The 27,923-nt window shown below is 32.6% G+C and overlaps 1 protein-coding gene across 5 annotated transcripts in view; it reads left to right on the forward strand.

Annotated features, from left to right (window-relative positions):
- Window positions 1–27,923, forward strand: part of LOC114329935 (proton channel OtopLc) — a 329,038-nt gene that overhangs the window by 58,543 nt on the left and 242,572 nt on the right. For all 5 annotated transcript variants that reach the window (XM_028279211.2, XM_028279210.2, XM_028279216.2 and 2 more), the window contains exon 3: window positions 23,490–23,617. In XM_028279211.2, coding sequence (XP_028135012.2) covers window positions 23,490–23,617 — 128 coding nt within the window. The remainder of the gene's footprint in view (window positions 1–23,489; window positions 23,618–27,923) is intronic.

Consider the following 27,923-nt stretch of genomic DNA (forward strand, 5'->3'; position numbering starts at 1 on the left):
TTCTGAAAATATCGTGGACAGAACACGTTACAAACAAAGAGGTTCTGAGAAGGATGAATAAAGAAATATCTAAATACCATCAAAACAAGAAAATTGGAATATCTCGGACATATTTCACGTGGAGAGAGATACAGCTTGCTCCAATTGATTATGCAGGGAAAGATTCAAGGAAAGAGAAGCATAGGGCGACGCAGAATATCGTGGCTGCGCAACGTGAGAGAGTGGTACGGATGTACATCAAATGAACTTTTCAGAGCAGCCATCTCTAAAATACGAATAGCTATGATGATTGCCGACCTCCGCCGCGGAGATGGCACTTAAAGAAGAAGAATAAGAAGAAGAAGAAGAAGACAACCTTTTTTGGCATCGTACATTATAAAAAGTAGCCTCTCTTTTCTTGGCAGAATGTACACAAAAGTTGTACCCTATAAACACCAAACATTCCATGTATGTTCCTAGAATGTACACAAAGGACATTGAGAACATTCCTGGAATGTCCTCAAAAGCACAAGAACGTCCCCTTAATGTCACAGGAAAGTCTTGTGTCAGCATTTTAAATATTCCTTGAATGACTTGTTGGAACATTCCATGAATGTCTACGAATGTTCTTTGAACATAATACCGCCGATTTGTTTTTTCATGAGTTTTGTAAGAGAGGCTAAAAACTTTTTTACAGTCACCTCCTGTTTTCATATGATATTTTTTGACATGTGTAGTAAATTCAACTATCTATTTACTACAAACCATGTCAAAATTTACATGTAAAAACAGCAGATGACCCTAAAAATGGTTTTTCGTCTCCTACAAAATTCATGAAAAAGCAGATAGGAGGTATTGTCACATCACCAACGATATACCAGAAGTATATGTGGCCATACCAAATAATACATCCTTGATAAATGTAAACATTTTTATTGCACAAAACCTTGTCATATATTTTTTTCCATAATCATCACTACGATGAAGATTCATTTTATTGAATTGTACATTACAATTACAATCTGGTCATACTTAACTGACCAATGAGCAATTTTAATTTAACCTAAATTACTACTGTTCCTTAAAATGAAGAGCTTACCCCATAGAGGGTGCGTACACTACGGAGACCAAAGGATGGTATCCTAGCCTAGAGCATGGTATCGTACTCTTCATATTCGTGAATTCTCTCATTTAAAATAATGCATTTATTTTACATAGCGATCGATAATATAATTTCGATCGCCAGGTAAAATAAATACATTATTTTAAATGCGAGAATTCACGAATATGAAGAGTACGATACCATGCTCTAGGCTACGATACCATCCTTTGGTATCCGTAGTGAACGCACCCTAACATACACAGGCACACAAGCACTATGCTCTGCTTTTCACTGTCACCTATCACTTAAACTAGTTTAAAAGGCTTTGTCCTCTTCAATCTTCTAGTTTGTCCAGTAGTTTGGAGGAGCTGGATTTCCTCAATATTCTTGTACTTATGAAGTTGTTGCTCGTGACTTGCTGCCATTTTCTTGATGACTATATCCAGGTTCCATTTCTAGGTCCTGTTCAAATTCAAATTCAAATTCAAAATATCTTTTATTAAAAAAAAATTGTAAACAACACACTTACAGCAAATTGTCACAATTGAATAATAAGTGTCTAATATACATACAAAATTACAATTACAACTACTATGAGTTAAAAGTTAAAATGTGTGATTTAAAAACTCATACACAGAATATGGTTCTAAATCCAATAAAATTCTTTTTATTTCAGTTCTAAATATATTAAAATTCTGTTGTAATTTAATTCTAACAGGTAATTTGTTAAAAAAATTTAAACACGAATATGTAGGTCCTCTCTCTGTTGCGACTAACCTATGTATAGGAAAATTGAGCCCTACATACCTAGTGGGTATGCTGTGTTTTAGCTCAGAATGTGTAAACCTATCCCTATTCATGAACAGGAACAGTAAACACTCATAATATATAAAGCCCTGCCACCGTTAATAATCTTAACTCCTTAAATTTTCCCCTACAGGTCTTTCGAGCCTTTATCTTGAGCATTGTTCTTATTGCTCTCTTCTGAGCAATGAATACTCTATCAACATTAGTTCCTCGGAGGAATTGTTCCTTGGAGGAATTGTCCAGGATCCTTGGAGATCACTGTTTGTCACAAAGCAAGGAGTGGAAAGTTTTGTTCTGGAATCTTTGTATAATTTTTGTATTACTTGGTCTAGTACACCCCCATAGTGGGCATCCCTAAGTCCATACAGGTCTTAATATTTGTTTATAAAGTAATAACTTATTATGCATCCACAATGTGGAGTTTCTTCCAACACTAGCCAATTCACTTTTTATATCTTTCTTTTGTCTTTCATAGCCACAAGGCTATACGTTTCCTTCCTGGTTTTTTTGTAGACGACTTTCAGCTGATTCTAAAAAAGAATTAAAATTAATGGTAATTTTTCTATTCTTTACAATTAAAAGTCAAAAGAAATAGGTACTAATTACAAGTAATAATATGCATAAATAATTCGTTTCATAAAGAATAAAGAAAATTGAAAACGGATTTTATAATACTTACACATAATTGTTTAAACAAAAGAGATCCAGCCAGAGCAAAGGCAAAACTAACAGACAGAACAGCAAAAAAGCCACTAATTTACATTTTCCATCAAAATCAAATAAGAAATTTTTAGGTTATGAAATGTGATAACCACGCGACCCTACATAGATACACGCGCGGCAAATTTGAAAATGAACGCAAATTGAATATTAAATGGCCTCTCTTAATATATAGGACATTGGTTGTATGTTCATAGAATGTCTTGTGGTAACATGCCATCAATAATTTAATCAGATGTTCACCGAATGTTCCCTGAATGTCCAGGACATTCAAACATTAATAGAACTTTGATAGTACATTCCTGGAATGTTTTGTGTTGTTAGGGTATTGCTATAACTGCCTTTTATAGAATACGTCGCGTGAAGGAAAATGTGGCAGTGGCAGGTTTTGTTGGTAACATCAACTGATTCATCTTCGCGAGCAACATTTGTATATTCCCGTAATTTGGTATAAAATATTTCGGCTTTCTGTAAGCGTAGAGGCTTTTCACTTTCCAAGCGGGTTTTAGTTTCTGCATTAGCCTCTGTGGCAATTGTGTTGTTCAAGCTGTCACATTTTGTAGCAAGTATCTGATTTGGAATGACCAAAGCTAAGATTATGATTGAGATTAAATTGCCGATGATAAAAATCATATGTTACTAGTGGCTTAACGACCTTTAAATCTTTCCCGTCTTCTAGGAGAACATACTTTTCTGGCTCATATGTTTCAAGGTACAGGTGATGCATTTTTGCAATAATGATCCCAGGAGATAAAAAATACCTTTTCTGATTATCTTCCCTACTATAATGAGATTTTTCTGGGAAAACTCCGAATGTGTTCCTCAATTTGCGCTATTATTGATTCACTGATTTTGTTTGGTCTATTGGAATCCTTCACACACTAATCGGAAGGTGACATAATACTACCCAGAGTCAGATTTTTGGCCATCTGAGACACCCAATTTTTTGATACTCCATGCAAAGAACAGAATGCCTTTTTACATACTATGGTTTCCTGGCTTTCTACTCGTAACTAAAAAAATACATTTTAGAACCAACTATTATATTTTGTACCAAAAATATTACCTTATACTTATAGGAGCTGTATTTTTCTCTCTCATGTCCTGTAGTCGGGCGTTTTCTTTGCACCTTTGACACACTGATTAATCCTCCTATATAAATGTCTTGTTTAGTTGTATCTCCAGTAAACAAAATAACCCATGGAACGCAAGATATACAGACACAGAACGCATGGAACGTATTATTTTATAGTAACGTGATCGTTACATGACGGTTCTTCGTTGTGTTGGAACAAACCTTTAGTAAAACAGGTATTTCAAAAGCGTGAGTGTTTTACTTTTGATTATTAAAATACTCTGGGCTAATTAGCAAAATTCATGGAAAAGTTATTTACCAGCAATTTTATTGCTGAAATCGAATTATAAGATCCTATATATTAATAATATAGGTATGCAAAGTCCGCAGATAGTGTGCTACTTTTTTTATAAACAAAATGGCGCCGGCAAATCGTATTTTTTTTCAATTATTGCTCTATAACTCCGAAGATTTTAACTTTACAACAAAAACACCCAAATAAAAATTCACCGCAATTAAATTCTGCATAGAGATAGGTTTTTCACGATTTGCTCTGACGAAAATTTTCCTCGGAAAATGCGGGTTTTCCTAACAAAAACTCTAATTTTCAAATAAAGTTTTCGGTAAGTAATTATTAATCAATAATTAAATAACTTAGTGACATCAAAGCTTTCTTGGTATAGATTGTAATTCCAGAAGCTGGTGAAAATTAAACGAATATTTTAGCAACAATTCAATTGTTAATTAACAATTTACGATCGCAATAATAACCAAAATAATCATGATACGCTGATCAAACTTATAAAGATTATAAAGATGAGATGCTTATTTAATATTTTAGCGACAAAATATAAATTTTTCTTTTTTTTTGCATAATCTTTAAATTTTGAAAAAAAAATAGTTGTAATACGCTGGTCTAATTAGTAAAGTACAAAGTAAGGTTATTTACGAGCAATTTTATTGCTGGAATCGAATTATAAGATCCTATGTATTATTAATATAGGTATGCAAAGTCCGCAGATAGTGTGCTACTTTTTTTATAAACAAAATGGCGCCGACAAATCGTATTTTTTTCAGTTATTGCTCTATAACTCCGAAGATTTTAACTTTACACTAAAAACACTCAAATAAAAAACCACCCCAATTTAATTCTACATAGAATCATGTTTTTTCCGATTTGCTCCGACGAAAATTTTCCTCGGAAAATGTGGGTTTTCCCAACAAAATCTCGAATTTTCAAATAAATTTTTTGGGCCAGCAATTATTTAAAAAATAATTATATAGCTTGGTAAAATAAAAGCTTTCTTGGTGTAGATTATAAATTCAGAAGCCGATGAAAATGAAACGAATATTTTAGCAACAATTCAATTGTTAATTAACAATTTACAGTCGCAATAACAACCAAAATAATCATGAGACATTCATCAAACTTAGAAAGATTATAAAGGATGCCTGTTTAATATTTTGTTGACAAAATATAAATTTTTCATTTTTTTGCATAATCTTTAAATATTTAAAAAACATTGTGATAAAAAATTTAACATTTCTCAGAAATTGTTTATTATATTCTAATTTTATAAATAAAATGCGTATTTCATAGGTCTTGAAAATGAATGCTTTAAAAAAATTTTCCAACCATTTGCAAAAAAGTTATGAAACAGCAAAGTAAATATACGATTTCTCCGTTATTTATAATTTGTTTTAATTGTTTCAAAACTTAAAAGTGAGTCTATGGTACAATCTAATTACTCACAAAGTATGTAAAAAAATAGTGCAATGGTTATATTTTAATCAAAGATTAAAAATACTTTTTTTTGTAATTTTTAGCGCAAACGTAGGCCTGATACAGAGTCGGAGCTAAAATGTTCACTCGAAGCGACTGACACGCAGCATATATTATTTATAAAAGTGTACGTCTCGCGCGGCCGGTCGTCGCTCCGAGTGAAAATTTTAGCTACAACTGTATTATTCTAGTTTCGCGCGTGTAAATTGCAAAAAAATATAATTATAATCTTTAATTAAAATAGAACCATTAAACTGATAATCGATATTTTTTTGTAAATAATTAGCTTGTACTTTAAACTCACTTCTACGCTTTGAAAGAATTAAAAAAAATTATAAACACCCTAGTAATCGTATGTTTATTTTGCTGTTTCATAACTTTTTTTTGCAAATGGTTGCAAAAAAATTTTAAAGCATTTATTTTCAAGAAATTTGAAATGCGCATTTTAGCTATTTTTTAAAATTACAATATAATAAAAACTTTCTGAGAAACGTTAATTTGTTTATAACTATTTTTTTTAAACATTTAAAGATTATGCAAAAAAACAAAAAATTTATATTTTGTCGACAAAATGTTAAATAGGCATCTCATCTTTATAAGATTTCAAAGTTTGATCGGTGTATCATAATTATTTTGGTTATTATTGCGACCGTAAATTATTAATTAACAATTGAATTGTTGCTAAAATATTCGTTTAATTTTTATCAGCTTCTGGAACTATGATCTAAACCAAGAAGGCTTTTAAGTCACCAAATTATTTAATTATTGGTAAATAATTACTTATTTAAAACTTTATTTGAAAATTAAAGATTTTGTAAAGAAAACCCGCATTTTCCGAGGAAAATTTTCATCGGAGCAGATCGGGAAAAACACATCTCTATGCAAAATTTAATCACGGTGAATTTTTATTTGCGTGTTTTTGTTGTAAAATTAAAATCTTCGGAGTTATAGAGCAATAATTGAAAAAAACACGATTTTCGGGCGCCATTTTGTTTATAAAAAAAGTAGCACACTATCTGAGGACTTTGCATACCTATATTATTTTTATATAGGATCTTATAATTCGATTCCAGCAATAAAATTGCTGGTAAATAACTTTTCCCAAAAATGGCCTATTCTCCGATAATCAGCCCAGACTAAAAATCATTTTGTAGACGAGGGCATTTAGCACAAAATAAATAAATTTTTAAATACAGCACCTAGAAACTTGCAGTTTTTTGCATTATGTTCAGGATGACGCCAGGAAAAAAGTCTACTATTCAGAAATGGGTGGAAATGCATAATTGCACTGTAAAGTGCATAAATGCATCCAAAATTGCATAAATATAAAAATAAAGTCAAAATCAGTATACTAAGAACAAAATTTATTATTTGGGGGGTTTTTGGGGTCACTTAATACGATTACGCAATCAGAACTGACCCCCGGATCACCTGGTACCCAAGGTCAGTGCAAGAGACGTCATCTTCTGGAGTGTCGATGGTTTTCGGCATTAAATCGATGAAAACGGATTACTCACGAGTTTTAGGGGTCACCAAGTACTAATATGCCATCAGAATTGACCTACGGAGTACCTGGTGCCCAACGTCGCTACTAAGGCACGTCATATTCTGGAGTTACCAGGGATTTCGGCACTAAATTTAAGCAACCGGACTATTCGGGGGGTTTTTGAGGTGGTTAAACACAATTATGCCATCAGAACAGACCTCTGGATCACCTGTTGCCCTAGGTCACTTCAAGAGTCGTCATCTTCTGGACTTTCGAGGGTTTTCGGTATTAAATTGGTGCAAACGGATTACTCGGGGGTTTTTGAGGTTGCCAAAGACGAATATGCCATCAGAATTGAATTCATTCCGGAGTACCTGGTGCCCAGTCGCTACTAGGGCACGTCATCTTCTGGGGTTTCGATGGTTTTCGGCATTTAATTGATGCAAATGGATTACTGGAGGGTTTTTAAGGTCGCTAAACACGAATATGCCATCAGAACTGACCCCCTGTGCACCTGGAGACCAAGGTCACTGCAAGGGACGTCCTCTTCTGGAGTTTTGAGTTTGCATCAATTTAGTGCCGAAAACTCTCGAAGCTCCAGAAGATGACGCCCCTAGCAATAACTTTGGGCACCAGTTTCTCCGCGATTCGGTTCTGATGGCATATTCGTATTTAGCGACCTCAAGAATCCCTCAGTAATCCATTTGCATCCATTTAATGCCGAAATTTCTCGAAACTCGAGAAAATGACGTCCCTTGTAGTTACCCTGGGCACCAGGTGCTCCGTGGGTCTGTTCTAATGGCATAATCGTGTTTAGCGACCTCAAAAACTCCCGAGTAATCCATTTGCATCCTTTTTATACCGAGAACCATCGAAACTCCAGAAGATGACGTGCCCTAGTAGCGATCTTGGTCACCAGATACTCCGGAGTTCAATTCTGATGTCATATTCGTGTTTAGCAGCTCAAAAAACACGTAAGTAATCCGTTTGCATCAATTCAATACCGAACGTCCTCGAAACTCCAAAAGATGACGTCCCTTGCAGTGACCTTGGGCACCAGATGATCGAGAGGTCTGTTCTGATGGCCAATTCGTGTTTAACGACTCAAGAACCCTCGAGTAATCAATTTTTATCAATGTATGCCGAAATCTCTCAAACTCCAGAAGAGGACGCTTCTTGCAGTGAGCTTGGGCTTTAGGTGCACAGGGAGTCAGTGTTGATGGCATATTCGTATTTAGCGACCTCAAAAACCCGTAAGTAAGTCGTTTGCATCAATTTGATACCAAAAGCCCTCGAAACTCCAGAAGATGACGTCCATTACAGTGGCCTTGGGCACCAGGTAATCCTAAGGTCTGTTCTGATGCCATCTTCGTGTTTAACCACCTTAAAAACCCCCGAGTAGTCCAGTTACATCAATTTAGTGCTGAAATCCATCGAAACTCCAGAAGATGACGTGCCTTAGTAGCGACCCTGGGCACCAGATATTCCGGAGGTTAATTCTGATATCATACTCGTATTTAGCGACCCCTAAAACCCGTGAGTAATCCGTTTGCATCGATTTAATGCCGAAAACTATCGAAACTACAGAAGATGACGTGCCTTAGTAGCGACCCTGGGCATCAGGTACTCCGGAGGTCAATTCTGATATATCATACTCGTATTTAGCGACCCCTAAAACCCGTGAGTAATCCGTTTACATCGATTTAATGCCGAAAACCATCGAAACTACAGAAGATGACGTCTCTTGCCGTGACCTTGGGCACCAGTTGATCCGGGGATCAGTTTTGATGGCGTAATCGTATTCAGTGACCCCGAAAACCCCCCAAATAATAAATTTTGTTCCTTAGTATACTGATTTTGATTTTATTTTTATATTTATGCAATTTTGGATGCATTTTATGCACTTTACAGTGCAATTATGCATTTCCACCCATTTTTGAATAGTAGACTTTTTTCCTGGCGTCATCCTGAACATAATGCAAAAAACTGCAAAAATTTTAGTGCTAAATGCCCTGGTCTATTGGAATTGTTTCATTTACTAATTGTCGTGCAGCAATAAAACTTATAAAAAAAAAGGTAAAAGTTGTACCATGTTCGACACACAAAGAAATAATTAATTAAGAACGTAGAATTAACACAGTGAAATAATGAATGGAAGCAGATTTCTACTAAAAGCTATCTGATGTACAGTTGATCCAATTGTAAGGATTTAATTGCAAACAAGTTAAATCAAAACATTAATTGGAAACGTATGTCAGCATGTACTGCCAATGTAATTATTAGGAAATGGCTATTATCCCGGTGGACGTATTTTATTAAAAATCCACAAGGAAAAAGTTTTCCTGTTTAAAATCCTTTATAAAGGATTTTACTGTTTTTTACTACTTTATCGTACTACATACGTAGGTAGTATAGTATAATAGATAAAGTTATAGGATCGTGCAAAAAATTTTTTTAAGATTTCACTTTTTTTCGACGTTTTGAGTCCCCCTGAGTCTAAAAAGCAAATAAAAAAAAACATGTAGGAAGTATGTACGTACGTATGTACGTACGTACGTATGTCGCCACCGCCCAGCAAAAACTACCGGACCGAGTTCGATGAAATTCGGTATGAGTAAGTGTAAGAGAATTTTCTCGAGAAACTAAGCTTTTAGGTTCTTAAAATAGGGGGGTTATTTAGGGCCCATTTTTGCAAATTTTGACCAAAACGAATGAAATTTAACTCACAGTTAGCTCATCGATAGGTAAATAGAAATATGGAATTTGACATTTCCAAATTCAAAATGGCAAAATTTCCAACATGGCCGACCGCCCACTCGACACATTTCCCTAACTATCTAAAAACTTGTTTAAGATAAGTTTAATTTGAAAAAGTCTTTATATAGCTTAAAGATGGGGCTATAAGAAGAATATTATCGTTTTTCAGAAAAAGTTATGGGTTGCCTATATTTAGGGGGTTAAAATTTGACATAAGTTTGAACTAGATTTTGTCAAAAATGGCTCAAAGGAATTTGTTTATTTTTTGATATATTTTTGATCTCCTATCAGCAAATTGAATGACATTAATTAGATTTCTTAACTCCCCATAGGAGGGGAGTTAGGAATTTTCTATAAAAAAATATTTGAGTGCCCGTAACTTCCTTTGTAATAGAAATTAAAATTTGAAATTTTGCAGACATATATGGTACTTTATTATCTATTATCACAATAAATTTTACTAAAAATGTGGCTTCCGGTTGAACCGGAAATGAAAATAAATCTTAATTTTTTCAGATACACCCTGTACATTTTTACATATTTTGAAAGAATGCAAAATTACCTTTCCAATGACATAAAACTCGTTGCTGTAGCTCAAAAACTCGAAAAGTTACAGTAAATAGAAGTTTTGCTATAATCTTGTGTGTGTCCTCTCTCTCGCGATCATAGCAGAGCATTATTATAGGGCAGTCAATGAGGGTATTTGGCTCCGAATTCCATCCTACTACATCGATGTACTTGATATTTTCACAGTAAGTAGGGAATAGCTCAAGAAACAAAATCTACCTTATATACTATGGCGCTTTTTATCTTAGGGCGGTTCCCACCCCTTCAAGTGGGTGGAAAATTTGTTGGTCAAAATAAGCACGGAAGTGGCTAGAGAACCTATTTCTAAGCAAAAACTGGTCTATACTTATTTTTGAGAACTCAATACTTTTTGAGTTATGCGTAGTTGAAAATTGGCCATTTTCATTGAAAAATGACACCTTTTCGGACAGTTTTTTGTGAATACCTTAAAAACTATGCATCGAACTAAAAACACTATATAAAACATTTTTTAATCCCCGAAATATGGCATCGAACATTTTCTCAAATGCAGGAATTAATGATGCGTAGAACCATAAAATATTTTCAAGTATACAAGGTGTTTCTAAAATATCAAAATAACGAGTAACTTTGCTATTTTTATAGAATGACAGTATCTAGTACGATAACGATAATAGATCGGTACGATAAAGTTCTCGGGCGGCCCTTCCGTTCAGCGTTTTGTATTTTATTAAGTTATATTATTAAAGTGTTTGATCTTTTTTCACTACTGAGGAGATTGATGGATTCAACATTAAACAGCTTGAACATCAACCCGACTATTACTAATATAAAGATAAATATATAACAGTAATAAATAAATTAAAAAAAACAAAAACTTGTTTCCGTTCTACAGATCTAGAGCCAGACCCATGTAGTATAATGACAATTTGTAGGTTAAAGAATATTAGGTATTACTTGTCTCATTAGCTTAAAAATAAATAATTACCGGAAGTACTCAAATACGAGAGCAACAGTTATTGTAGTCGTTCTGACAATTATGTTTGAAAATAAAAATTACAATGAAATGTACAAACAAAGATTAATAATATGAAATGATAATTTTAAATAATATGAAAAACTATATAACAAAAAACATATTTTTTGCTAAATTTTGTAGACTCACTATAGTTTTCGTCGAACCTATTAGGGAAAAAATACTTACTCTAGACTTAGTAACAGATTCATTGAAACAAAACAGTACTATTTCAAAAATTATAATAAAAAACATTTCTAAAGTTAATCGAAATAACTAAAATTACAATAAAAAAATAAGTAAAATCCTTTATAAAGGGTGTATTTATTAAAATTCCCTAAAAAGGGCTACATCACAAATGCAGAACTAGTTTTCGATCTGACTACAGATCATTATCATAGCTGAACAGCATGCACACGTGCTAAGCCACCAAAATTGAAATTATTTGGGTAAAAACACTTTATAGTACGTTCTTTAAAGGTAAAATATGGCAAAACCTCTAAATTTTAAAGAACAGCTTAGGCAGGCCGCACATCAAAGAAACATGAAACGTAAATTACGTTTCATGGAAATAAACCACTGCTAAACAAATATACGTCCGGCCATTTATGAGACTCTCCGAAAATAAAAATGTGTCATGAGCATGAATCACACTCGTTTCATTGGTAGGCGGACTTTGAGATTTGTTTAGCAGTGTTTTAGTTTCATGAAACATGTTTTTCGTTTCATGTTTCATGTTTTTCGTTTCATGTTTCTTTGGTGTGCGGCTTGGCTTAGATTGACATGAAATTTGGCATACGCATAGCTAACAAGTCAAAGAAAAAAGGTGATATTGTGCCGATGTGTGCTTTTACCCTAGGGGTGAGTTTCACCCCTTTCGGGGGCGAAAAATATATGTTCGAAATAAGTCCAGAAATGGATAAAATGACTAATTCTAAGCAACTTTTGTTCTAAAAATTTTTTTCACCAAGATAATATTTTTCGAGTTATTTGCGAGTGAATATGTTAATTTTTCTACAAAATAACTACGTTTTCAGACGTTTTTTCGCAAATAACTCAAAACGTAAGTATTAGGTCGAAAAAAAATTCTTATCAAAAATATAGCACATAAAAAAGTGGAAAACATGGTGTATATATCAGGTCACTTTACCTAGTAGAAGCAGAGTTATAGCTAATGAAAAATAGGTTCATATTCATCAAATTCCAAATCGAATATTTTAACGTGCCATAACCAAAAAACGAAGCCCTATTTTGCGGAAAACTCATTTTAACTTTTTTAAAGTGTTTAAAAAATGCTTATCCTTGCTTTTTAAAAAACATTTTTAACATCAAAAGTAAACAAGTTACGCTCAAAATAAAGTTGGTCCCTTTTTTTTGGTAAGAATTCGGGAAAATCACCCCCTAATTAGCATTTTAAATGAACTTAATTGTTACCACTTCACAAGTTTTTTACTCACGTATATATTGATCATATGATTTGTAAGTTTCATTGGTTTAAAGTCCTTATTTTTGAAAGAGCTGTAGTTAAAAGAGCTTGAACGAGTCAGTTATCACGAGTATATGCAAATTTAGAAACACCGAATCTTAACCAATTTTTGTCGTACAGAAAAACAAAAAAATACGAAATATTCAGAAAAGTAAAGCCGACTTTTTTTATTGTTTAAGATTTTGGGTATCTCTAACAATGTTTAAGTTATTTTGAAAAAAACATTTTTTTCAAAATTAAAATTATTAAAAATTTTACTTTATAACCAAATTTTTTCAAAAATAAACACATTGAATCGATGAAACTTACTGATCATATAAACTTAACATAAGTCAAGTAACTTGTGAAGCGGTAACCATTAATTTCATTTAAGTTGCTAATTGTGGGGAGATCTTCCTGATTTTTTTTGCCAATACAAAAGGGACCAACTTTATTTTGAGCGTAACTTGCTTACATTTGATGCTAGAAATTTTTTTTATAAAAACATAAATATAGCTTTTTTAAACACGAAAAAAGTTGTAATGTGTTTTCCCCAAGAAGGCTTCATTATTTGGATATTTCACATTGAATTATTATATTTGGAATTTTTCGAATATGAATCTATTTTTCATTAGCTATAAGTCTGCTTTTGCTAGGTATAGAGACCTAATATATACACCATTTTTTTCACTTTTTTATAGGATATAGTTTTGCTAAAAATATTTTTTCGACAATATGCTTACGTCTTGAGTTATTTGCGAAAAACCGTCTAAAAACGTGGTTATTTTGTTAAAAAATGAACATAATTCACTTACAAATAACTCGAAAAGTATTGATTTGGTGAAAAAACTCTATAGAACAAAAGTTGCTTAAAATTAGTCAGTTTATCCATTTCGGGACTTATCTTGGACATATATTTTTTTACCCCTGAGATGGGATGAAAGTCACCCCCAGGGCTAAAGCACACATCGGCACCATATCACTTTTTTTCTTTGACATGTTAGCTATGCGTATGCCGAATTTCATGTAAATCCAAGCGGTTATTTAAAATTTACAGCAAAAACCGTGAAAGAATGTACTATTAAAATTATACAGTCGTGGAAACATTGACTAGAATTATTATAATTAACATGGATGTTTGAAATATCACATGATTAGGCTCCGGGCACCATTTAACCCTCACTTGAGTTGAATTCGTTCAAAGGTTCTGCTACCTCACATTTTGAACGGTCGTTAGCAACTCGTGTGCAACTTATGTGAGGCAGCAGAACCTTTGAACGAATTCAACTCAAGTGAGGGTCAAATGATGCCCGGGGCCTAATCATGTGATATTTCAAACATCCATGTTAATTATTATAATTCTAGTCAATGTTTCCATGACTGTATAATTTTAAAGGGTTTTTACCCAAATATTTTCAATTTTGGTGGCTTAGGATGTGAGCATCCTGTTCAGCACTGATGATGATCTGTAATCAGATCGTAAACTATTTCTGCATTTGTGATGTAGCCCTTTTTGGGAAATTTTGATAAATATACCTTTTATAAAGGATTTTACTTATTTTTGTGATATATGGTACACATCCGCTTCAAGAAAACGTTTTTCCTTGTGGATTTGTAAAATTAGAGTCTTCTTGTTTCTTATGGTAAACCTCAGGAATGCTAGGAGGAAGACTGTTTGCTTTCGGTTTACATGAGTAAAGTAAATCATTCAATTTTTTTGGCATCTATTGGAAGCAAGCTTGTATACAATAAAGGTAATTCTTTAAAATTATCGTTTTTATTGTATTTATTTGATATTACATAACCTACAATTACGCTGTGAAATCCATAGTAAGTTAAACCAGTCATCAACACGCCTAATATCACGCGCAACTTTGATACATCATTAATTCAATTTGTATAATATTCTATACATGCGAGTTGTTCAGTGCAGGGCCTATTTTACCACTAGGCCCGTGAGGCACCTGCCTCGGGCCCGTATTTGAATGGGGCCCGGAAAGATCACCAAACAAAACATGTTTATTACAATAACAAAACAAATTTTCAAAATTCTTTTATTCTACGAACACGCAATGATAATAATGATAACCATATGAGCTTAAATGCATTAATTTTTTCGAATCCTCAAAAAACTAATAAATATTTAAAAAAAAATTAGACGCAGAATGAAAGATTACATTATTACCGAGGGCCGAATGTCCCTTAGAATAAATAAAAAGTTTCTTTTGAATAAGATACTATTTAAAATTAAAAATCACACCCAATTTTCTCTTTTTTTCACCCCTGTAACTTATTAAAATAAACATTATCGAAGATTTCAGGGACTTTCGGCCCTCGGTAGAAACGTAATCTTTCATTCTACGTTTAAATTTTTAAAAAATACTTATTAGTTTTCTCCGGCTTCGAAAAAAACGAATGCATTTAAATAGCATTGAAGCCGAAAGTTTGCGCCTATCCCCTTAAACAATGTTTAATTGTTTAAATACAAATTTTATTTATTGTTAATAAAAATTTTATTTTCTTGTGCAACTATATTTCTATTAAATAATTAATACCTACATTTAAAAAAGTTATTATTTATTATTAAATTATATTTAGGGACCCGAAAATTGTGTAGTGTCTCGAGCCTGATTTGAAATAAAATAGGCTCTGGTCTAAGAGCTAGCAACGTTTTCGAGAAATCATTTTAAGACGGCTGATTCTTTCATATATTGTTCCCTATGCTTCCTCGAACACCGTACCGGCCATCTGGTTGCTGATACAGGTTGCGTTCATTACTGCGCAGCACACCTGTACAGTAAACACAAAATCAGCGTGATTGATTATCGTGAACAAGTAGATCCGCTATAGTAATAGATAGCAATAAAAGTTAATTACAAAAATTGTAGCTAACTTTGCGCTTCACATTACAAAATTAGTTAGAATGTTACAGGGTGTTCGATAACATAGTGGCAGACCAAACTTTTGTTTTTTTAAATGGAACACCCCATATTTTATTGCATATTAGAAATCTTCGTAACTTCCTCATCACAAAAATATAAAGGTTTGTTATGTTATACAGGGTATTTACAAAGTTATAACCAATGTTCTATGGAAATCGTAATAAGTTCAGCTTCCTGTATAAATAAAAATAAGCACAACAGTAATGGTTTATTGGTGCCATATTTTTTTGTTGAGTGTCAAAATTTATAAAAATGGTTGATATTGCTAATTTTCTTTATATCGAATACAGGGTGAGTGAAGACGCAAGTACATTATTTTCACAGTAATTTTAAATAGAACACCCTAATTAATAACTTGCTCTGAAAAATTAAAATATCTCGAAAACTGACAAATTTAGGCATAGGGAATATTATACAAAAATTAAAGTACGGTAATGATATTTTTCGATAGTAATATAAAATACAGAGTGTTCCATTTAAAATTTCTGAGAAAAGAATGTACTTGCGTTTTGACTCACCCTGTATTCGATATAAGGAAAATTAGCAATATCAAGAAGTCTTAAAAATTTTCACAATCAACAAAAAAATATGGCACCAATAAACCATCGCTGTTGCGCTTTTTTTATTTATACAGGGAGCTGAACTTGTTACGATTTTCATAAAAAATTGGTTATAACTTTGTAAAAGCTCTATATAGCATAACAAACTTTTATATTTTTGTGATGGGGAAGTTAAGAGGATTTCGAATATAAAATAAAATATAGGGTGTTCCATTTAGAAAAAACATAAGTTTGGTCTGCCACTATGTTATCGAACACCCTGTAACAATCTAACTAATTTCGTAATGTAAAGCTGAAAGTTGCCACAATTTTAATTATTAACTTTTATTACTATCTATTACTATAGCGGATCTACTGAGCTTTATCACACTCGTCAATCACCCTGTATATTGAATTTAAATTATTTTAGGACGAAACATTTTTTTGTCATTACTTTTTAAACCACAGAAATGTCTGGCAATTACAGTTCATATTTTTAATAATGTTTAAAAAGTAATGACAAAAAAATTTTTCTTACAGTAATTTTAAATTCGATATGTTTATCTGTACAAGTGTGCTGCGCAGCAATGAACGCAACCTGTATCACTAGCCAGATGGCCGGTACGGTGTTCGAGGAACCATAGGGAACAATATATGAAAGAATCAGCCGTCTTAAAATGATTTTTTTCCGACGTTGCTAGCACTTGGTCGTATCCAACATTTTGCCTATATTTTTTGGATATATCAAAGTTGCGCGTGAAGTTATGCCTGTTGATGACAGTTGATCTTTTGGGCCGCACCCCTTTCTTTTGAATAAAGCTTAAAAAGAATAATAATACCATAATAGTAAGTCAAATGTAACGTTTTTTGTGTTTTTATAGTCTTCGTTGCATGGATCGAAGAGATTTCGACGACAAAAAGTCACGGAAGTCAGATATTTATGGAAAAACAAATTACTCCAACTCAAACAGTCTATAGAATAGGTAAAACTCCGAAACTAGGTGCTGTATTTTATAAACTCTAGGTTAGAAACCTAAAAATACACAAACTAAACAACATTAACTACTTTAGTTGCATTGAATGTAGAATGTAGATAAACAAAACCTGTTGTTGTGTATGCAACTGTTCCCGTCACAGTCCTGAAATAAATATGCGGTATAAAATAAAACTTTTATTATTATTACAAGGTTCTTAAGATATTTTGTGGTCGTTAATTATGTCCCTGAAAAATGTTGAACCGCATCCAAGTTTTGTAATAAAAGATTAAAAACATGAAAGTTAGTTTTCCGAGTTAATCAGTATTTAATGGAAAAAAATTATATACTGGAAGTACTTTTATTTATTATTGGTAAAAATTAGAACAGTTTTTATTCTTGTGTCTTGTGTAACGAGATTTAACTCAGGATTCAGAAACTTCCAAAAAATACTGTTTTAAAAAGATTAATTAAAAGATTTATATTTAATATGTTATTGTCTAGATTACCTAATAATGATACCATTAATGTATTATAAGTATCTGGAGCACACGTATTTTGGTGACACAAAGAAATCCCGCCGATTCAGCAGAATCGTATTATGATATCATACTTGCAAAACTAAATTAAAAGGGAAAATATAATCAAACACGCATATTTAAAAATAGATATACAAAATAGTAATACCACAAAATTATTAATTCTAATTATTCAGTCAGATTACGGGAAGAGTTTCATCTAATTTGGGGATTTACTACCGTTTAGGATAGAATGTAGTCATTGTCGTCATCAGCTGGGTACAATTCATGGTATTTAGCGAACAATAAAGTATTAATGAATGAACCAGTGTATCTTTATTGAACAACCCTTTGACTAGTTTAGAACAGTCCAACAACCAGTATACTTGTTGCAAAGTGATTTTATATCATTTACATAGAATTTATTTTATTCAATTTTTTAAAATGCTTTTATGGGTATTCCAGTACATTTTTTCTATTATTTTTGCTCTGAATTGACTTTTTACATAATTTTACATGTCGTAAAATCTATGGTGCATTCCACGAATATTCGTCTGTTTTGGATTATCGCGACAACGAATATTTTAGTGTGCAACATAAGAAGTACGAAAGTATTTTGCTCTAATAATTACTCCAATAAACAACAATATAATTTGCAATTTACTTTCGCTCTTCATATTTTGCACAGTAAAGTATTCGTTGTCGCGATAATCCAAAACAGACGTATATTCGTGGAATGGGGTATACCACCTAATTTTTTGTGATTTTCTCCAAGGAGAAAACCTCATGATACTATCCCGACATGGTAGGTATTTGCTCTTACATTCAGTTTACCCTTAAAATTAACACATAAATATATAAATAATAGATTTATTGACTTACTAATCGTGGTATCTTTTTTCTATTGATTTACTCTTTTAATGTGGGTAACTACATCCTACTGCATTCTGCAGAGGAATTTGCAACACAATAGGGAACTTGCACATAAAAATATTTTTGCATAAAATTGTTAATTTATGTTTAAAAATGATAAATTCAAAATATTACGTCTTAACAATTAATAGTGTACGTACAACAACTGATTATAATTCCGCGCCCGAAATTACCGTTTCAAACAACTTTAAAAGCGCGCGCTTGGGTCTCACGTCACCAACCATGATATTTACCACTGTTCTCGTTTGGCTACTGCCTAGTGCCAGACGTGCACTCTGCAGATAATATCTTGTAAAGATTTTCATGCATTCATAATATTATTTTTAGTTTAGGGAAATACATTTTTATTTTACAACAGAGGTATCTCAAATGCCAAATTATATTATAAAGTTTGAACAAAATTAAATACCTAAATTAATATCATATTTCTTAAAAAATGTAAGTACATAGATACTACTAAAAAATTACTTATAAAAAGAAAAAGAAAGAATGTTTTATTATAATATATAAATATACACACACACACATGCTCGTATCAACCCCAGCCCCGGGGAACATGTGTGTTCCAATGGAAAAGTGGAACCCACATGTCCGAAGATCAAACCGGTCACACCCCGTAATGGAGTGGTACCTATCTGACCCCCAAGCTATACCTCCACCCCTCCCCATCGAAGGACATACCGAATGGGGAGGCGTTGATCTTAATGTTACTTTGGATGCCCTGGGTAATGGGACACCCTTTGTATTACTTCATGTGGTTAAGCCACCTGGTTTTAGGGGTAGCTAGAAGAGCTTTTCTCCCTATTAATGACTAAGTTAATTTTTTACTTTACTTTGGACTTGAGTCCTAAAAAAATGTGTTCCGGACATCAAGGCACCAATCTAAATCGGTGTCTTGCTGTCCAGACCGTGTGTGCTCGGTCACTCAGCCGGCGAATTGGCAAAATAAATTTTGTTCTCCTCGACGGCTGAGCGCCCGAAAGGTGTGGCCATCAAGCCCACGTCTGTCGGTACGTGACCTTGATGGTCACATTCCGCGGCTATGGTCCATTTGACCTACCTGAAGGGTACTTAGTGCCTGAAGGGCGACATTTGTGTTTCGATATTCTGTGGTTATCTCAATTTTTCATTAAGGGTTTCCTCTATATCCAGCTAACTGCTGTCTAGGCCGTCTATGTACCGTTCTTTGGTTTTCGTCGTAGTTAGTCAATTCTCTTAATAATCTGCTAGGATGGTGTCTGATATTGTTAAATATTTCATGTGCTCTTTCGTCTATCATTCTCAGGACTTTCTTTTGTTGCGTATGTCCAAATACATATCTTAATGGGACATATGTAGGTATATTCAGAGCTTCCCTGATCATGTGGTTTTGGATGGTTTGTATTTTTTTCTTATTGGTTTTACACGTGTGCCCCCATGCGGCTGAGGCGTATGTTAGAGTTGGCAAAATTATACAATTTGCCATCCTAATCTTTGTCTTAAATCTCAGTTTACTCTTTCGACCTATTAGCGATGACAGTTGACTCCTAAGGGCTTTAGCTTTGTTGACCGTTTGTTTTACGTGTTCTGTAAAGGTCAGCCTTTTGTCCAACATTACGCCTAGGTATTTGGCTTGATTTGACCATTCAATTTGGGTATCAAATAGGGATAGTACCTCATTTGGTCTGCCTCTTCTTTTTTGGTACATAACGGCCTGTGTTTTGTCAGGATTGACAGCTATTTTCCACTGCACACACCATTCTTGTAGTTCGTCAAGAGCTCTTTGTAGATGTCTTGTTGCAAAATCTGGGTGGGTACTGCTAAAAGCTATCGCTGTATCATCTGCGTATAGACTTAGCAACGATCTGGGTTCAGTTGGGGTGTCTGCCGTATATATGGTATATAGATATGGCGACAACACTGCCCCCTATTATATATATTATATATATTATAATATATATAATATATATAATATTAATATATATTATATTAAATTATATTATATTAAATTATATTTAAAATTTATTTAATCCACATATTTAGTTTAAAATATGAATTTCATTCTCACATAAAGAAATAAAAAATATTTTATGGATGAAACTTTATTTTATCAAATTTTTATTCCATTTATTTTTAATAATTATCAGATCCAAATAGATGCGGGAAAATATTTACACTCCAAAAGTCCTGTCCTATACTAATTAAACTATCGATAAGATCTGCGTCCTATTCTATCTAAATATAAGTAAATTTTGAATTATTTTTAAAGTGTGTATCTGCTACGCAAAATCAACACTTTTTTTTTCAAATAGAAACATTATTTGCAACTGTACTTTTGCATTGTACATTGTAACATTGGTTATTTGGTTGTCTATTGGTTATTAAATGTTCCAAATGTATGTACTTCTGGTCGTAATATTTTGTAATAAACAAACCTAAAACCTATAATTTATAAATATTTAAAATTCATAACAAAGAAGAAAGAAAATAAAAATAACTTAAAAATAAACAAAACTTTTAGTAATAAAAGTCAGAGTAACTAAAAACTATTGTTAAAAACAATTTAAACTTGTTTATTAGTAATACTTATAATAGGTACCTACTTATTTGCCTCCTCGCATTTCTCCAATAGAATAACTTTCACTGCTTTTTATAAAATTTGCCACCATGAAGACATCAACTACTGTAGATTGTCAGATTAACTTTTTGAAAAACCCTAGTCAGTCATATTATACATTTAAAAACACTACTTTATAAAGTAGCACTCGAAATGATCAATTTCAGTTTGAAACTAAATATACTCATTATGGAACTATACTAGAACACAAATACCTTAGAATTTCCAATTAAATAATATGATTAAAATGGAATTAATACAATCCCCAAAACAACCTTTTTTTGAACTTTTATTTACAATCAACTTCTACATGAGAGTTTTAAGTAAATGTGAATGAATTTGTAAATAATTTCGAAATATCCTAGCGGCTTTGTTGTCGACTCATAGAAATTTAGCAGGTAGACGTGGGTCGTGACGTCAGACCCGTTTACGCGCCTCTGAAGAAATTTGAATTTTATAGCTTTTTCATTGTCTCGTAATAAGCCTATGGGTTAACAATATTTGTTTTTTTTTGCATGCATGCGTTTTATGATCATGTTACCTTATATTTTTTAATATTATTTTAATATTTAAAAATATATGCAAGTTCCCTATTGGTTTCACTTAACATAATTTGAGTCTATTCTTTAATTTTTCTCTTTTTACCATCTGACTCTTTCAGGACTTTACTTGAATCTTTGAACTGAATTCTACATGCATTGTCACATGCATGTTTACATATTTGAGATCTATCAAATTCTATATTTTTAATATAAGACTGATGTTCACTCATTCTAAGGTTTAATGGTCTTGATGTTTCACCTAAACAAAAATGTTCGCATTCACAACGTATTTTATAAATACATACAATCCTTTGTTCTTTCTTGTTCGTTGTTAGAATATCCTAAATGGAGCTGAGCATAGATATCAGATAATATTTTGACTAACAGAGATAGTTTGGATAGTAGTTATATTAAATGAATTTTCCGTGTAGCTGATAGTTAATATAGAGCACAATAACCTGCCTAAAAACCATTTCCAATTACTGTTTCCTATAGATATTATTCATAATAGTTGCAGCGTTGTAACAGCTTTATGTTAAATCCTGAATTTAAATGCGTATGGTAAAGTACATGTTTTGCTCTTTGCTACCGATCGATGGGGTCAAACTATGGAGTATGGTAATTTGCATCTTTTGATTTATGTTACTGCAAGGGGACATGTTAAGTGTAACAGGGGTGTAATGCATTCTGTTGAAGTTGTACGATTATTTGTATACAGTACAATCCATCTTAATGTATTTTTGAGGGAATATACATTTAAAGATTATAAATATTTTTTAATCCAAAATCGATTATATTTAAGAGCGTAGGCGCAAAAGTTCGGGCCAATGCTTTTTAAATGCATTAATTTTTTTCGAATCTTGAAAAAACCAATAAAGATTTCTGAAAAATTTAAACGCAAAATGAAAGATTAGATTAATACCGAGGGCCGAAAGTCCCTTAGAATAAACAAAAAGTTTCTTTTGAATGAGATATTTGAAATTAAATATCACACTAATTTTTCTCTTTTTTTTTCACCGCTGTAACTTATTAAAATAAAAATTATAGAAGTTTTCAGGAACTTTCGGCCCTCGGTAATAATGTATTATTTCAGTCTGCGTTTACATTTGTCAAAAATACTAATTAATTTTCTCAGGATTCCCAAAAATGAACGCATTTAAGCAGCATTGGATCGAAATTTTGCGCCTACGCTCTTAAAAAGTATTAAAGTATTATACATTTTTGTAATCAGCATTTCAAAAGCTTTTAAATGAGATGTCACGTGATGTACTTTCCCGTTAAAAAAAATCATGAATGTCACCTGAAGAGGAATCGCGTAAAGTTCGAAACTGAGATGCTATAATATACCTACCATGATTATTTTAAAAATCGACCTGCCCAAGCGTTTTGCTTATGCGCTAAAAATAAATAAGTTAATAGGGGGGAGGAGTAACACTTATTCCAGCGCACTGTACATACCTATAATAAAACTAATAGATCACGTTAAAAAAAATCTGTTTCTAATGGACCTGCTTCTAAACCAACTTCTGCCTCTCTCTCTCACACACACACATATAATAAAAAAAAAGAAAAAAACATATACACACACACAAACCTAAGCCTCCGAGGTGTTCAAACGGCATTATATCTTAGCGCTGTGAAAAAATTGCTATATAATGTACTATAATAAATGCATTACTATTTGTTTTATTTAATTTAAATAATTTTCAGATCGATAATGCAGGTTATACACACACCACCCCGATGCACTGCACTGCCGAACAAACTCCTCTCGTCCCAGAAAAGCAAGAAAGCAAATTCTTTCCCATTTGTCAGAAGATTTTTCCCAAAAATGCGAAGTAAGTGTTTCCTTTAAAATAATAAATGTACTCTCCAATATTTCTATATATTTATATGTACATATATTAAGACGTTTTTAGAAAAATGGCTTTGTATAGATACTTACATTTGCTGTGATGTTCAAGTTATATTGTACTCATACTAATAAGCAAAGGTTTTAAAAGTTCGATACCGGTATACATTTTTTGAACAAGTAAGCAAAACAAAACAAACAAAATGAAAATAAATTGTGTATTGTAGTCTACCAAAACAAATTTTGAATAAAAGTGTATAAACAAATTTAATGGCTAACATTAAAACATGTAATTTAATGGCTAACTTTGTTACTATTGCTAAATTAAGATCTAGTCAAAGTTCTTTCTTAACCGCCGATTCACTGGCCAATTCACACTAGTCTGCGAAAAAGATAACAAATTTGAAATTCGCAGACGACACAGTTTTGTTGTCTGACAACCTCCAGGAGATATATACAATGCAAAATTGTTTACAATTGTTTATTAAAATTGTTCATTCGAATTATTTATTAGAATTATTTATAATTTATCATTTTCAGAATTAGTAATAGATTAGGGCCATTATTAATTAGTTAAATTAAATTAAAAAATTGTTAAAATAAAAATTATGTGTATCAACTAATGTAATCCCATCAGGAAAAGACCTGGATTAGTCTCAAGAGGTCAGGTCATTTGTATTAACTATAAATAAATAAATAAAAATAAATGTACAATGCTACATGAACTTTAGTCAGTGTGTGCCAGTGTAGGTCTTAAAATAAACACCATATTTATATAATATCTCCAATAATCTCCTAAACAAAATTCATGACAAACCTAGTACCTATCGAAAATATCAATATTGGAGAAAACGAAGTAAAGCTAGTGGAAAAATACATATACCTTGGACACAACAGACAACCAAACATGCGAACTACGAAGAAAAATAAACCTAGCATGGACAGCCTATGGAAAACTCAAAGACATCTTTGCCATTAAAAATCCCGACAGCCAAAATCCCGACAGCCAAAATCCCGACGGCCAAAACACCGACACGCCAGAATCCCGACCCCTACATTTTCAATATTTATTGTTTTCTTTTCAAATGCAATACCAAATCATATTATGAATATTGAAATTGGAAAATTATTATTTACTAATAAGTACGGGTACTAATTATTATGTATTTTAAAAGAAAAAATTATTTAAACACTTAATTTTATAATATAAAAGCTTGCTATACTTACTGAAATGGAAGGTTGTAAGTGACATGATAATATCTATTATATGAAAGTAAACTTGAATTCAGGATTTGATTATATATTGATATATTATTGCACTATACTATATATTGGCAAAAAAAATAATTTAATTCATATGTACCCATGTTAGAAATTTTATTTAGAAAATTAGTTCATACTAATGGTAAATACTTTTGTTTAGTAACAAAAAATAAAAAACAGATGACCATAAACAAAAAACAAGAAATAAATGTAATTATATGTTAAAAGGAAACTTATCAAACCTGTCGAGATTCTGGCCTGTCGGGATTTTGGCCTGTCGAAATTCTGGCGTGTCGGGATTTTGGCAGTCGGGATTGTGGCTATCGGGATTTTGGCTGTCGGGATTTTGGGGTTGACCCCTTTAAAAGCGATATACCAATTTCTTTAAAACGAAAAACATTTGACCAATGTGTGTTGCCTGTGATGACCTATGGTGCCGAAACTTTTACATTGACAGCTACAACTTCTAACACGCTGCAAATAGCTCAGAGGAAAATGGAAAAGTCAACGCTGAGTATATCGCTTCGTGACCGAGTTAGAAATGAAGACTTAAGACGAAGAACAGGAGTTACCGATGTAATTTCCAGAATTGCCACCCTGAAATGGAACTGGGCCGGACACGGCGCCCGAATCAGTGATGAAAGGTGGACGAAGAGATTACTTGAGTGGGGGGCCGAGATTAGACAAAAGAAGTAGAGGAAGACCCATTACTCGTTGGACTGACGATCTCAAGAAAATGTCAAGAAATTGGATGCAAAGCGCTTAAAATAGAGCACAATGGACAAAAATGAGGGAGGCTTATGTTCAGCAGTGGACGCAAAGGGCTGGGGAGTGGTGGTGATGATGATGATGAACTGGGAAATGAACCAAGGATGTTTTCTTTAGTATTAATAAACTTACTTAATTAATAATAAGCTTTTGCGAAACGTGCAATTATAAAACAATAAGCGAGGTACACCATAACGATATAAAATAAGCGGGAGTAGTAACTCTAAACTAATAAATGCGACGTCCTGACTAGACGAATTCCAACTTGATACTTTAATACAAATACGCGAGAGTAGTAACTCTAAACTAATAAATGCGACAATCAGACTGGTCGAATTCTGGATTGATACTTATTAATACAAATACGCGAGAGTTTTAGTAACTCTAAACTAATAAAAGAACCGTCCAGTTAAGCTGGATTGCAAATGAACTGCTTAAAATAATTATAATCGCAATGCCTACCAAAGGTTGGTGGGGGACAACTTAAAAATTTCTATTATAGTATGGTATAACTAGACCCAAACCCAGACATCCAAAGTGAAAGTTATCCTCCAACACCAAATTGTTCTATATGGTCTATATAATGTTCAGAAAAAAGTCACACCATTTTGAGCGTCGGGTTGGGGGGGGGGGGAGAGGGGGGAGAAATCGGTAAACTCGTAGTTTCTTACGTTTTTCGTAAATATTTTTAAAACTATACGATTTAGCATAAACAACCTTCTATACAAAAATGTTTTACATTAAATTTGAAATAAAAAAGGCCCTATGCATAATCCTTCTAAAATGAACGGTCTCAAAGTTAGTACGGTATATATATATATATATATATATATATATATATATATATATATATATATATACCGGGTGGTGAATCGGAAAACGGGCCATAGGAAACTCAATGTAAAATTCTAAACTGTTGAATTCCTGCTTCCCTAATTATGTTACATCAAAAGTCATGAGAAGTTATTTGTAGAGGATTGAAATCTGTATTAAAAACAGAAGTTACAATTGTTCTACGATTTAAACACATTCCAAAATTTTGAAAAATATAATGTATTTACCGCAGTAGGTATGTGTGGGTATGTTAGGCCACACGTTACTATTTAACTGACAGTGAGCACATTATTGACTGAAGAAAATATCTTTATTATTAATATTTTCTCCTTAACTAAGGGTATCTTATCAACTTTATTGTGTTTTAAACAAAAAATGATAAAATAATTAAAAAAATTGACAGTTCTAATTGTTAATATAATAAATTCATTGTCAACAAATGCAATCTTATACACATTATTGTATTGTGTGTGGCCTAGCTTTGGCGTATTACTCTGAAAATTGTATTATATTTTTACAAAATTTTGAATAATTATTGTTCATAGAACAATATTAACAGTTGTTTTCAATAGAGAATTCAATTCTCTACAAATAGTTTCTGATGACTTTTGATGTAAAATAATTAGGGAAGCAGGAATTTAACAGCTTAGAATTTTACATTGAGTTTCCTATGGCCCGCTTTCCAATTCACCACCCGGTATATATATATATATATATATATATATATATATATATATATATATATATATATATATATATATATATATATATAATGTTCTTGAACTCCTAAGTGGAGCATAGAGCTTCAGTGAAAACGCGCCATCGGGTTCTATTTTGCGCTAGGGCCTTCACCTCATTCCAAGACTTTCCTTGACTTCTTATCTCGTCCATGATGGATCTTCTCCAAGTTTGTGCTGGGCGACCTCTTTTTCTCTTTCCTTGGGGATTCCACTCTAGGGCATTTTTTGCAATACTGGAACTATCTTTTCGGAGTGTGTGACCTATCCACCCCCACTTTCTGTATTTGATTTCATTTTCTACCCTCTTTTGTTGGGTCAGGTGTAGCAGATCTTCGTTTCTGATGGTGTTTGGCCAGAAAATACGAACAATTCTTCGTAGACATTTGTTAACAAAGACCTGCAATTTGTCTGTAAGGTATTTTGTCACTTTCCAGGTTTCACATCCATAGAGTAGAACAGACATAACATTTGACTGGAATATTCGGATCTTTGTCCTTGTAGTATATTCTCCAGACCTCCAAACAGGGTTAAGCATGCTGAAAGCTTGTTGAGCTTTTCGTATCCTCATACGAATATCGTCTTCTGTACCTCCGCTTTCTGTTATGACACTTCCAAGGTACGTGAAGTTCTCCACATTTTCAATCTGCTTGTTGTCGATATTAAATAGCGTGTTGTTCCTTGCATTCA

Source organism: Diabrotica virgifera, chromosome 4 (assembly GCF_917563875.1).
Source record: "Diabrotica virgifera virgifera chromosome 4, PGI_DIABVI_V3a".
In the NCBI taxonomy this organism is placed as follows: Eukaryota; Metazoa; Arthropoda; class Insecta; order Coleoptera; family Chrysomelidae; genus Diabrotica; species Diabrotica virgifera.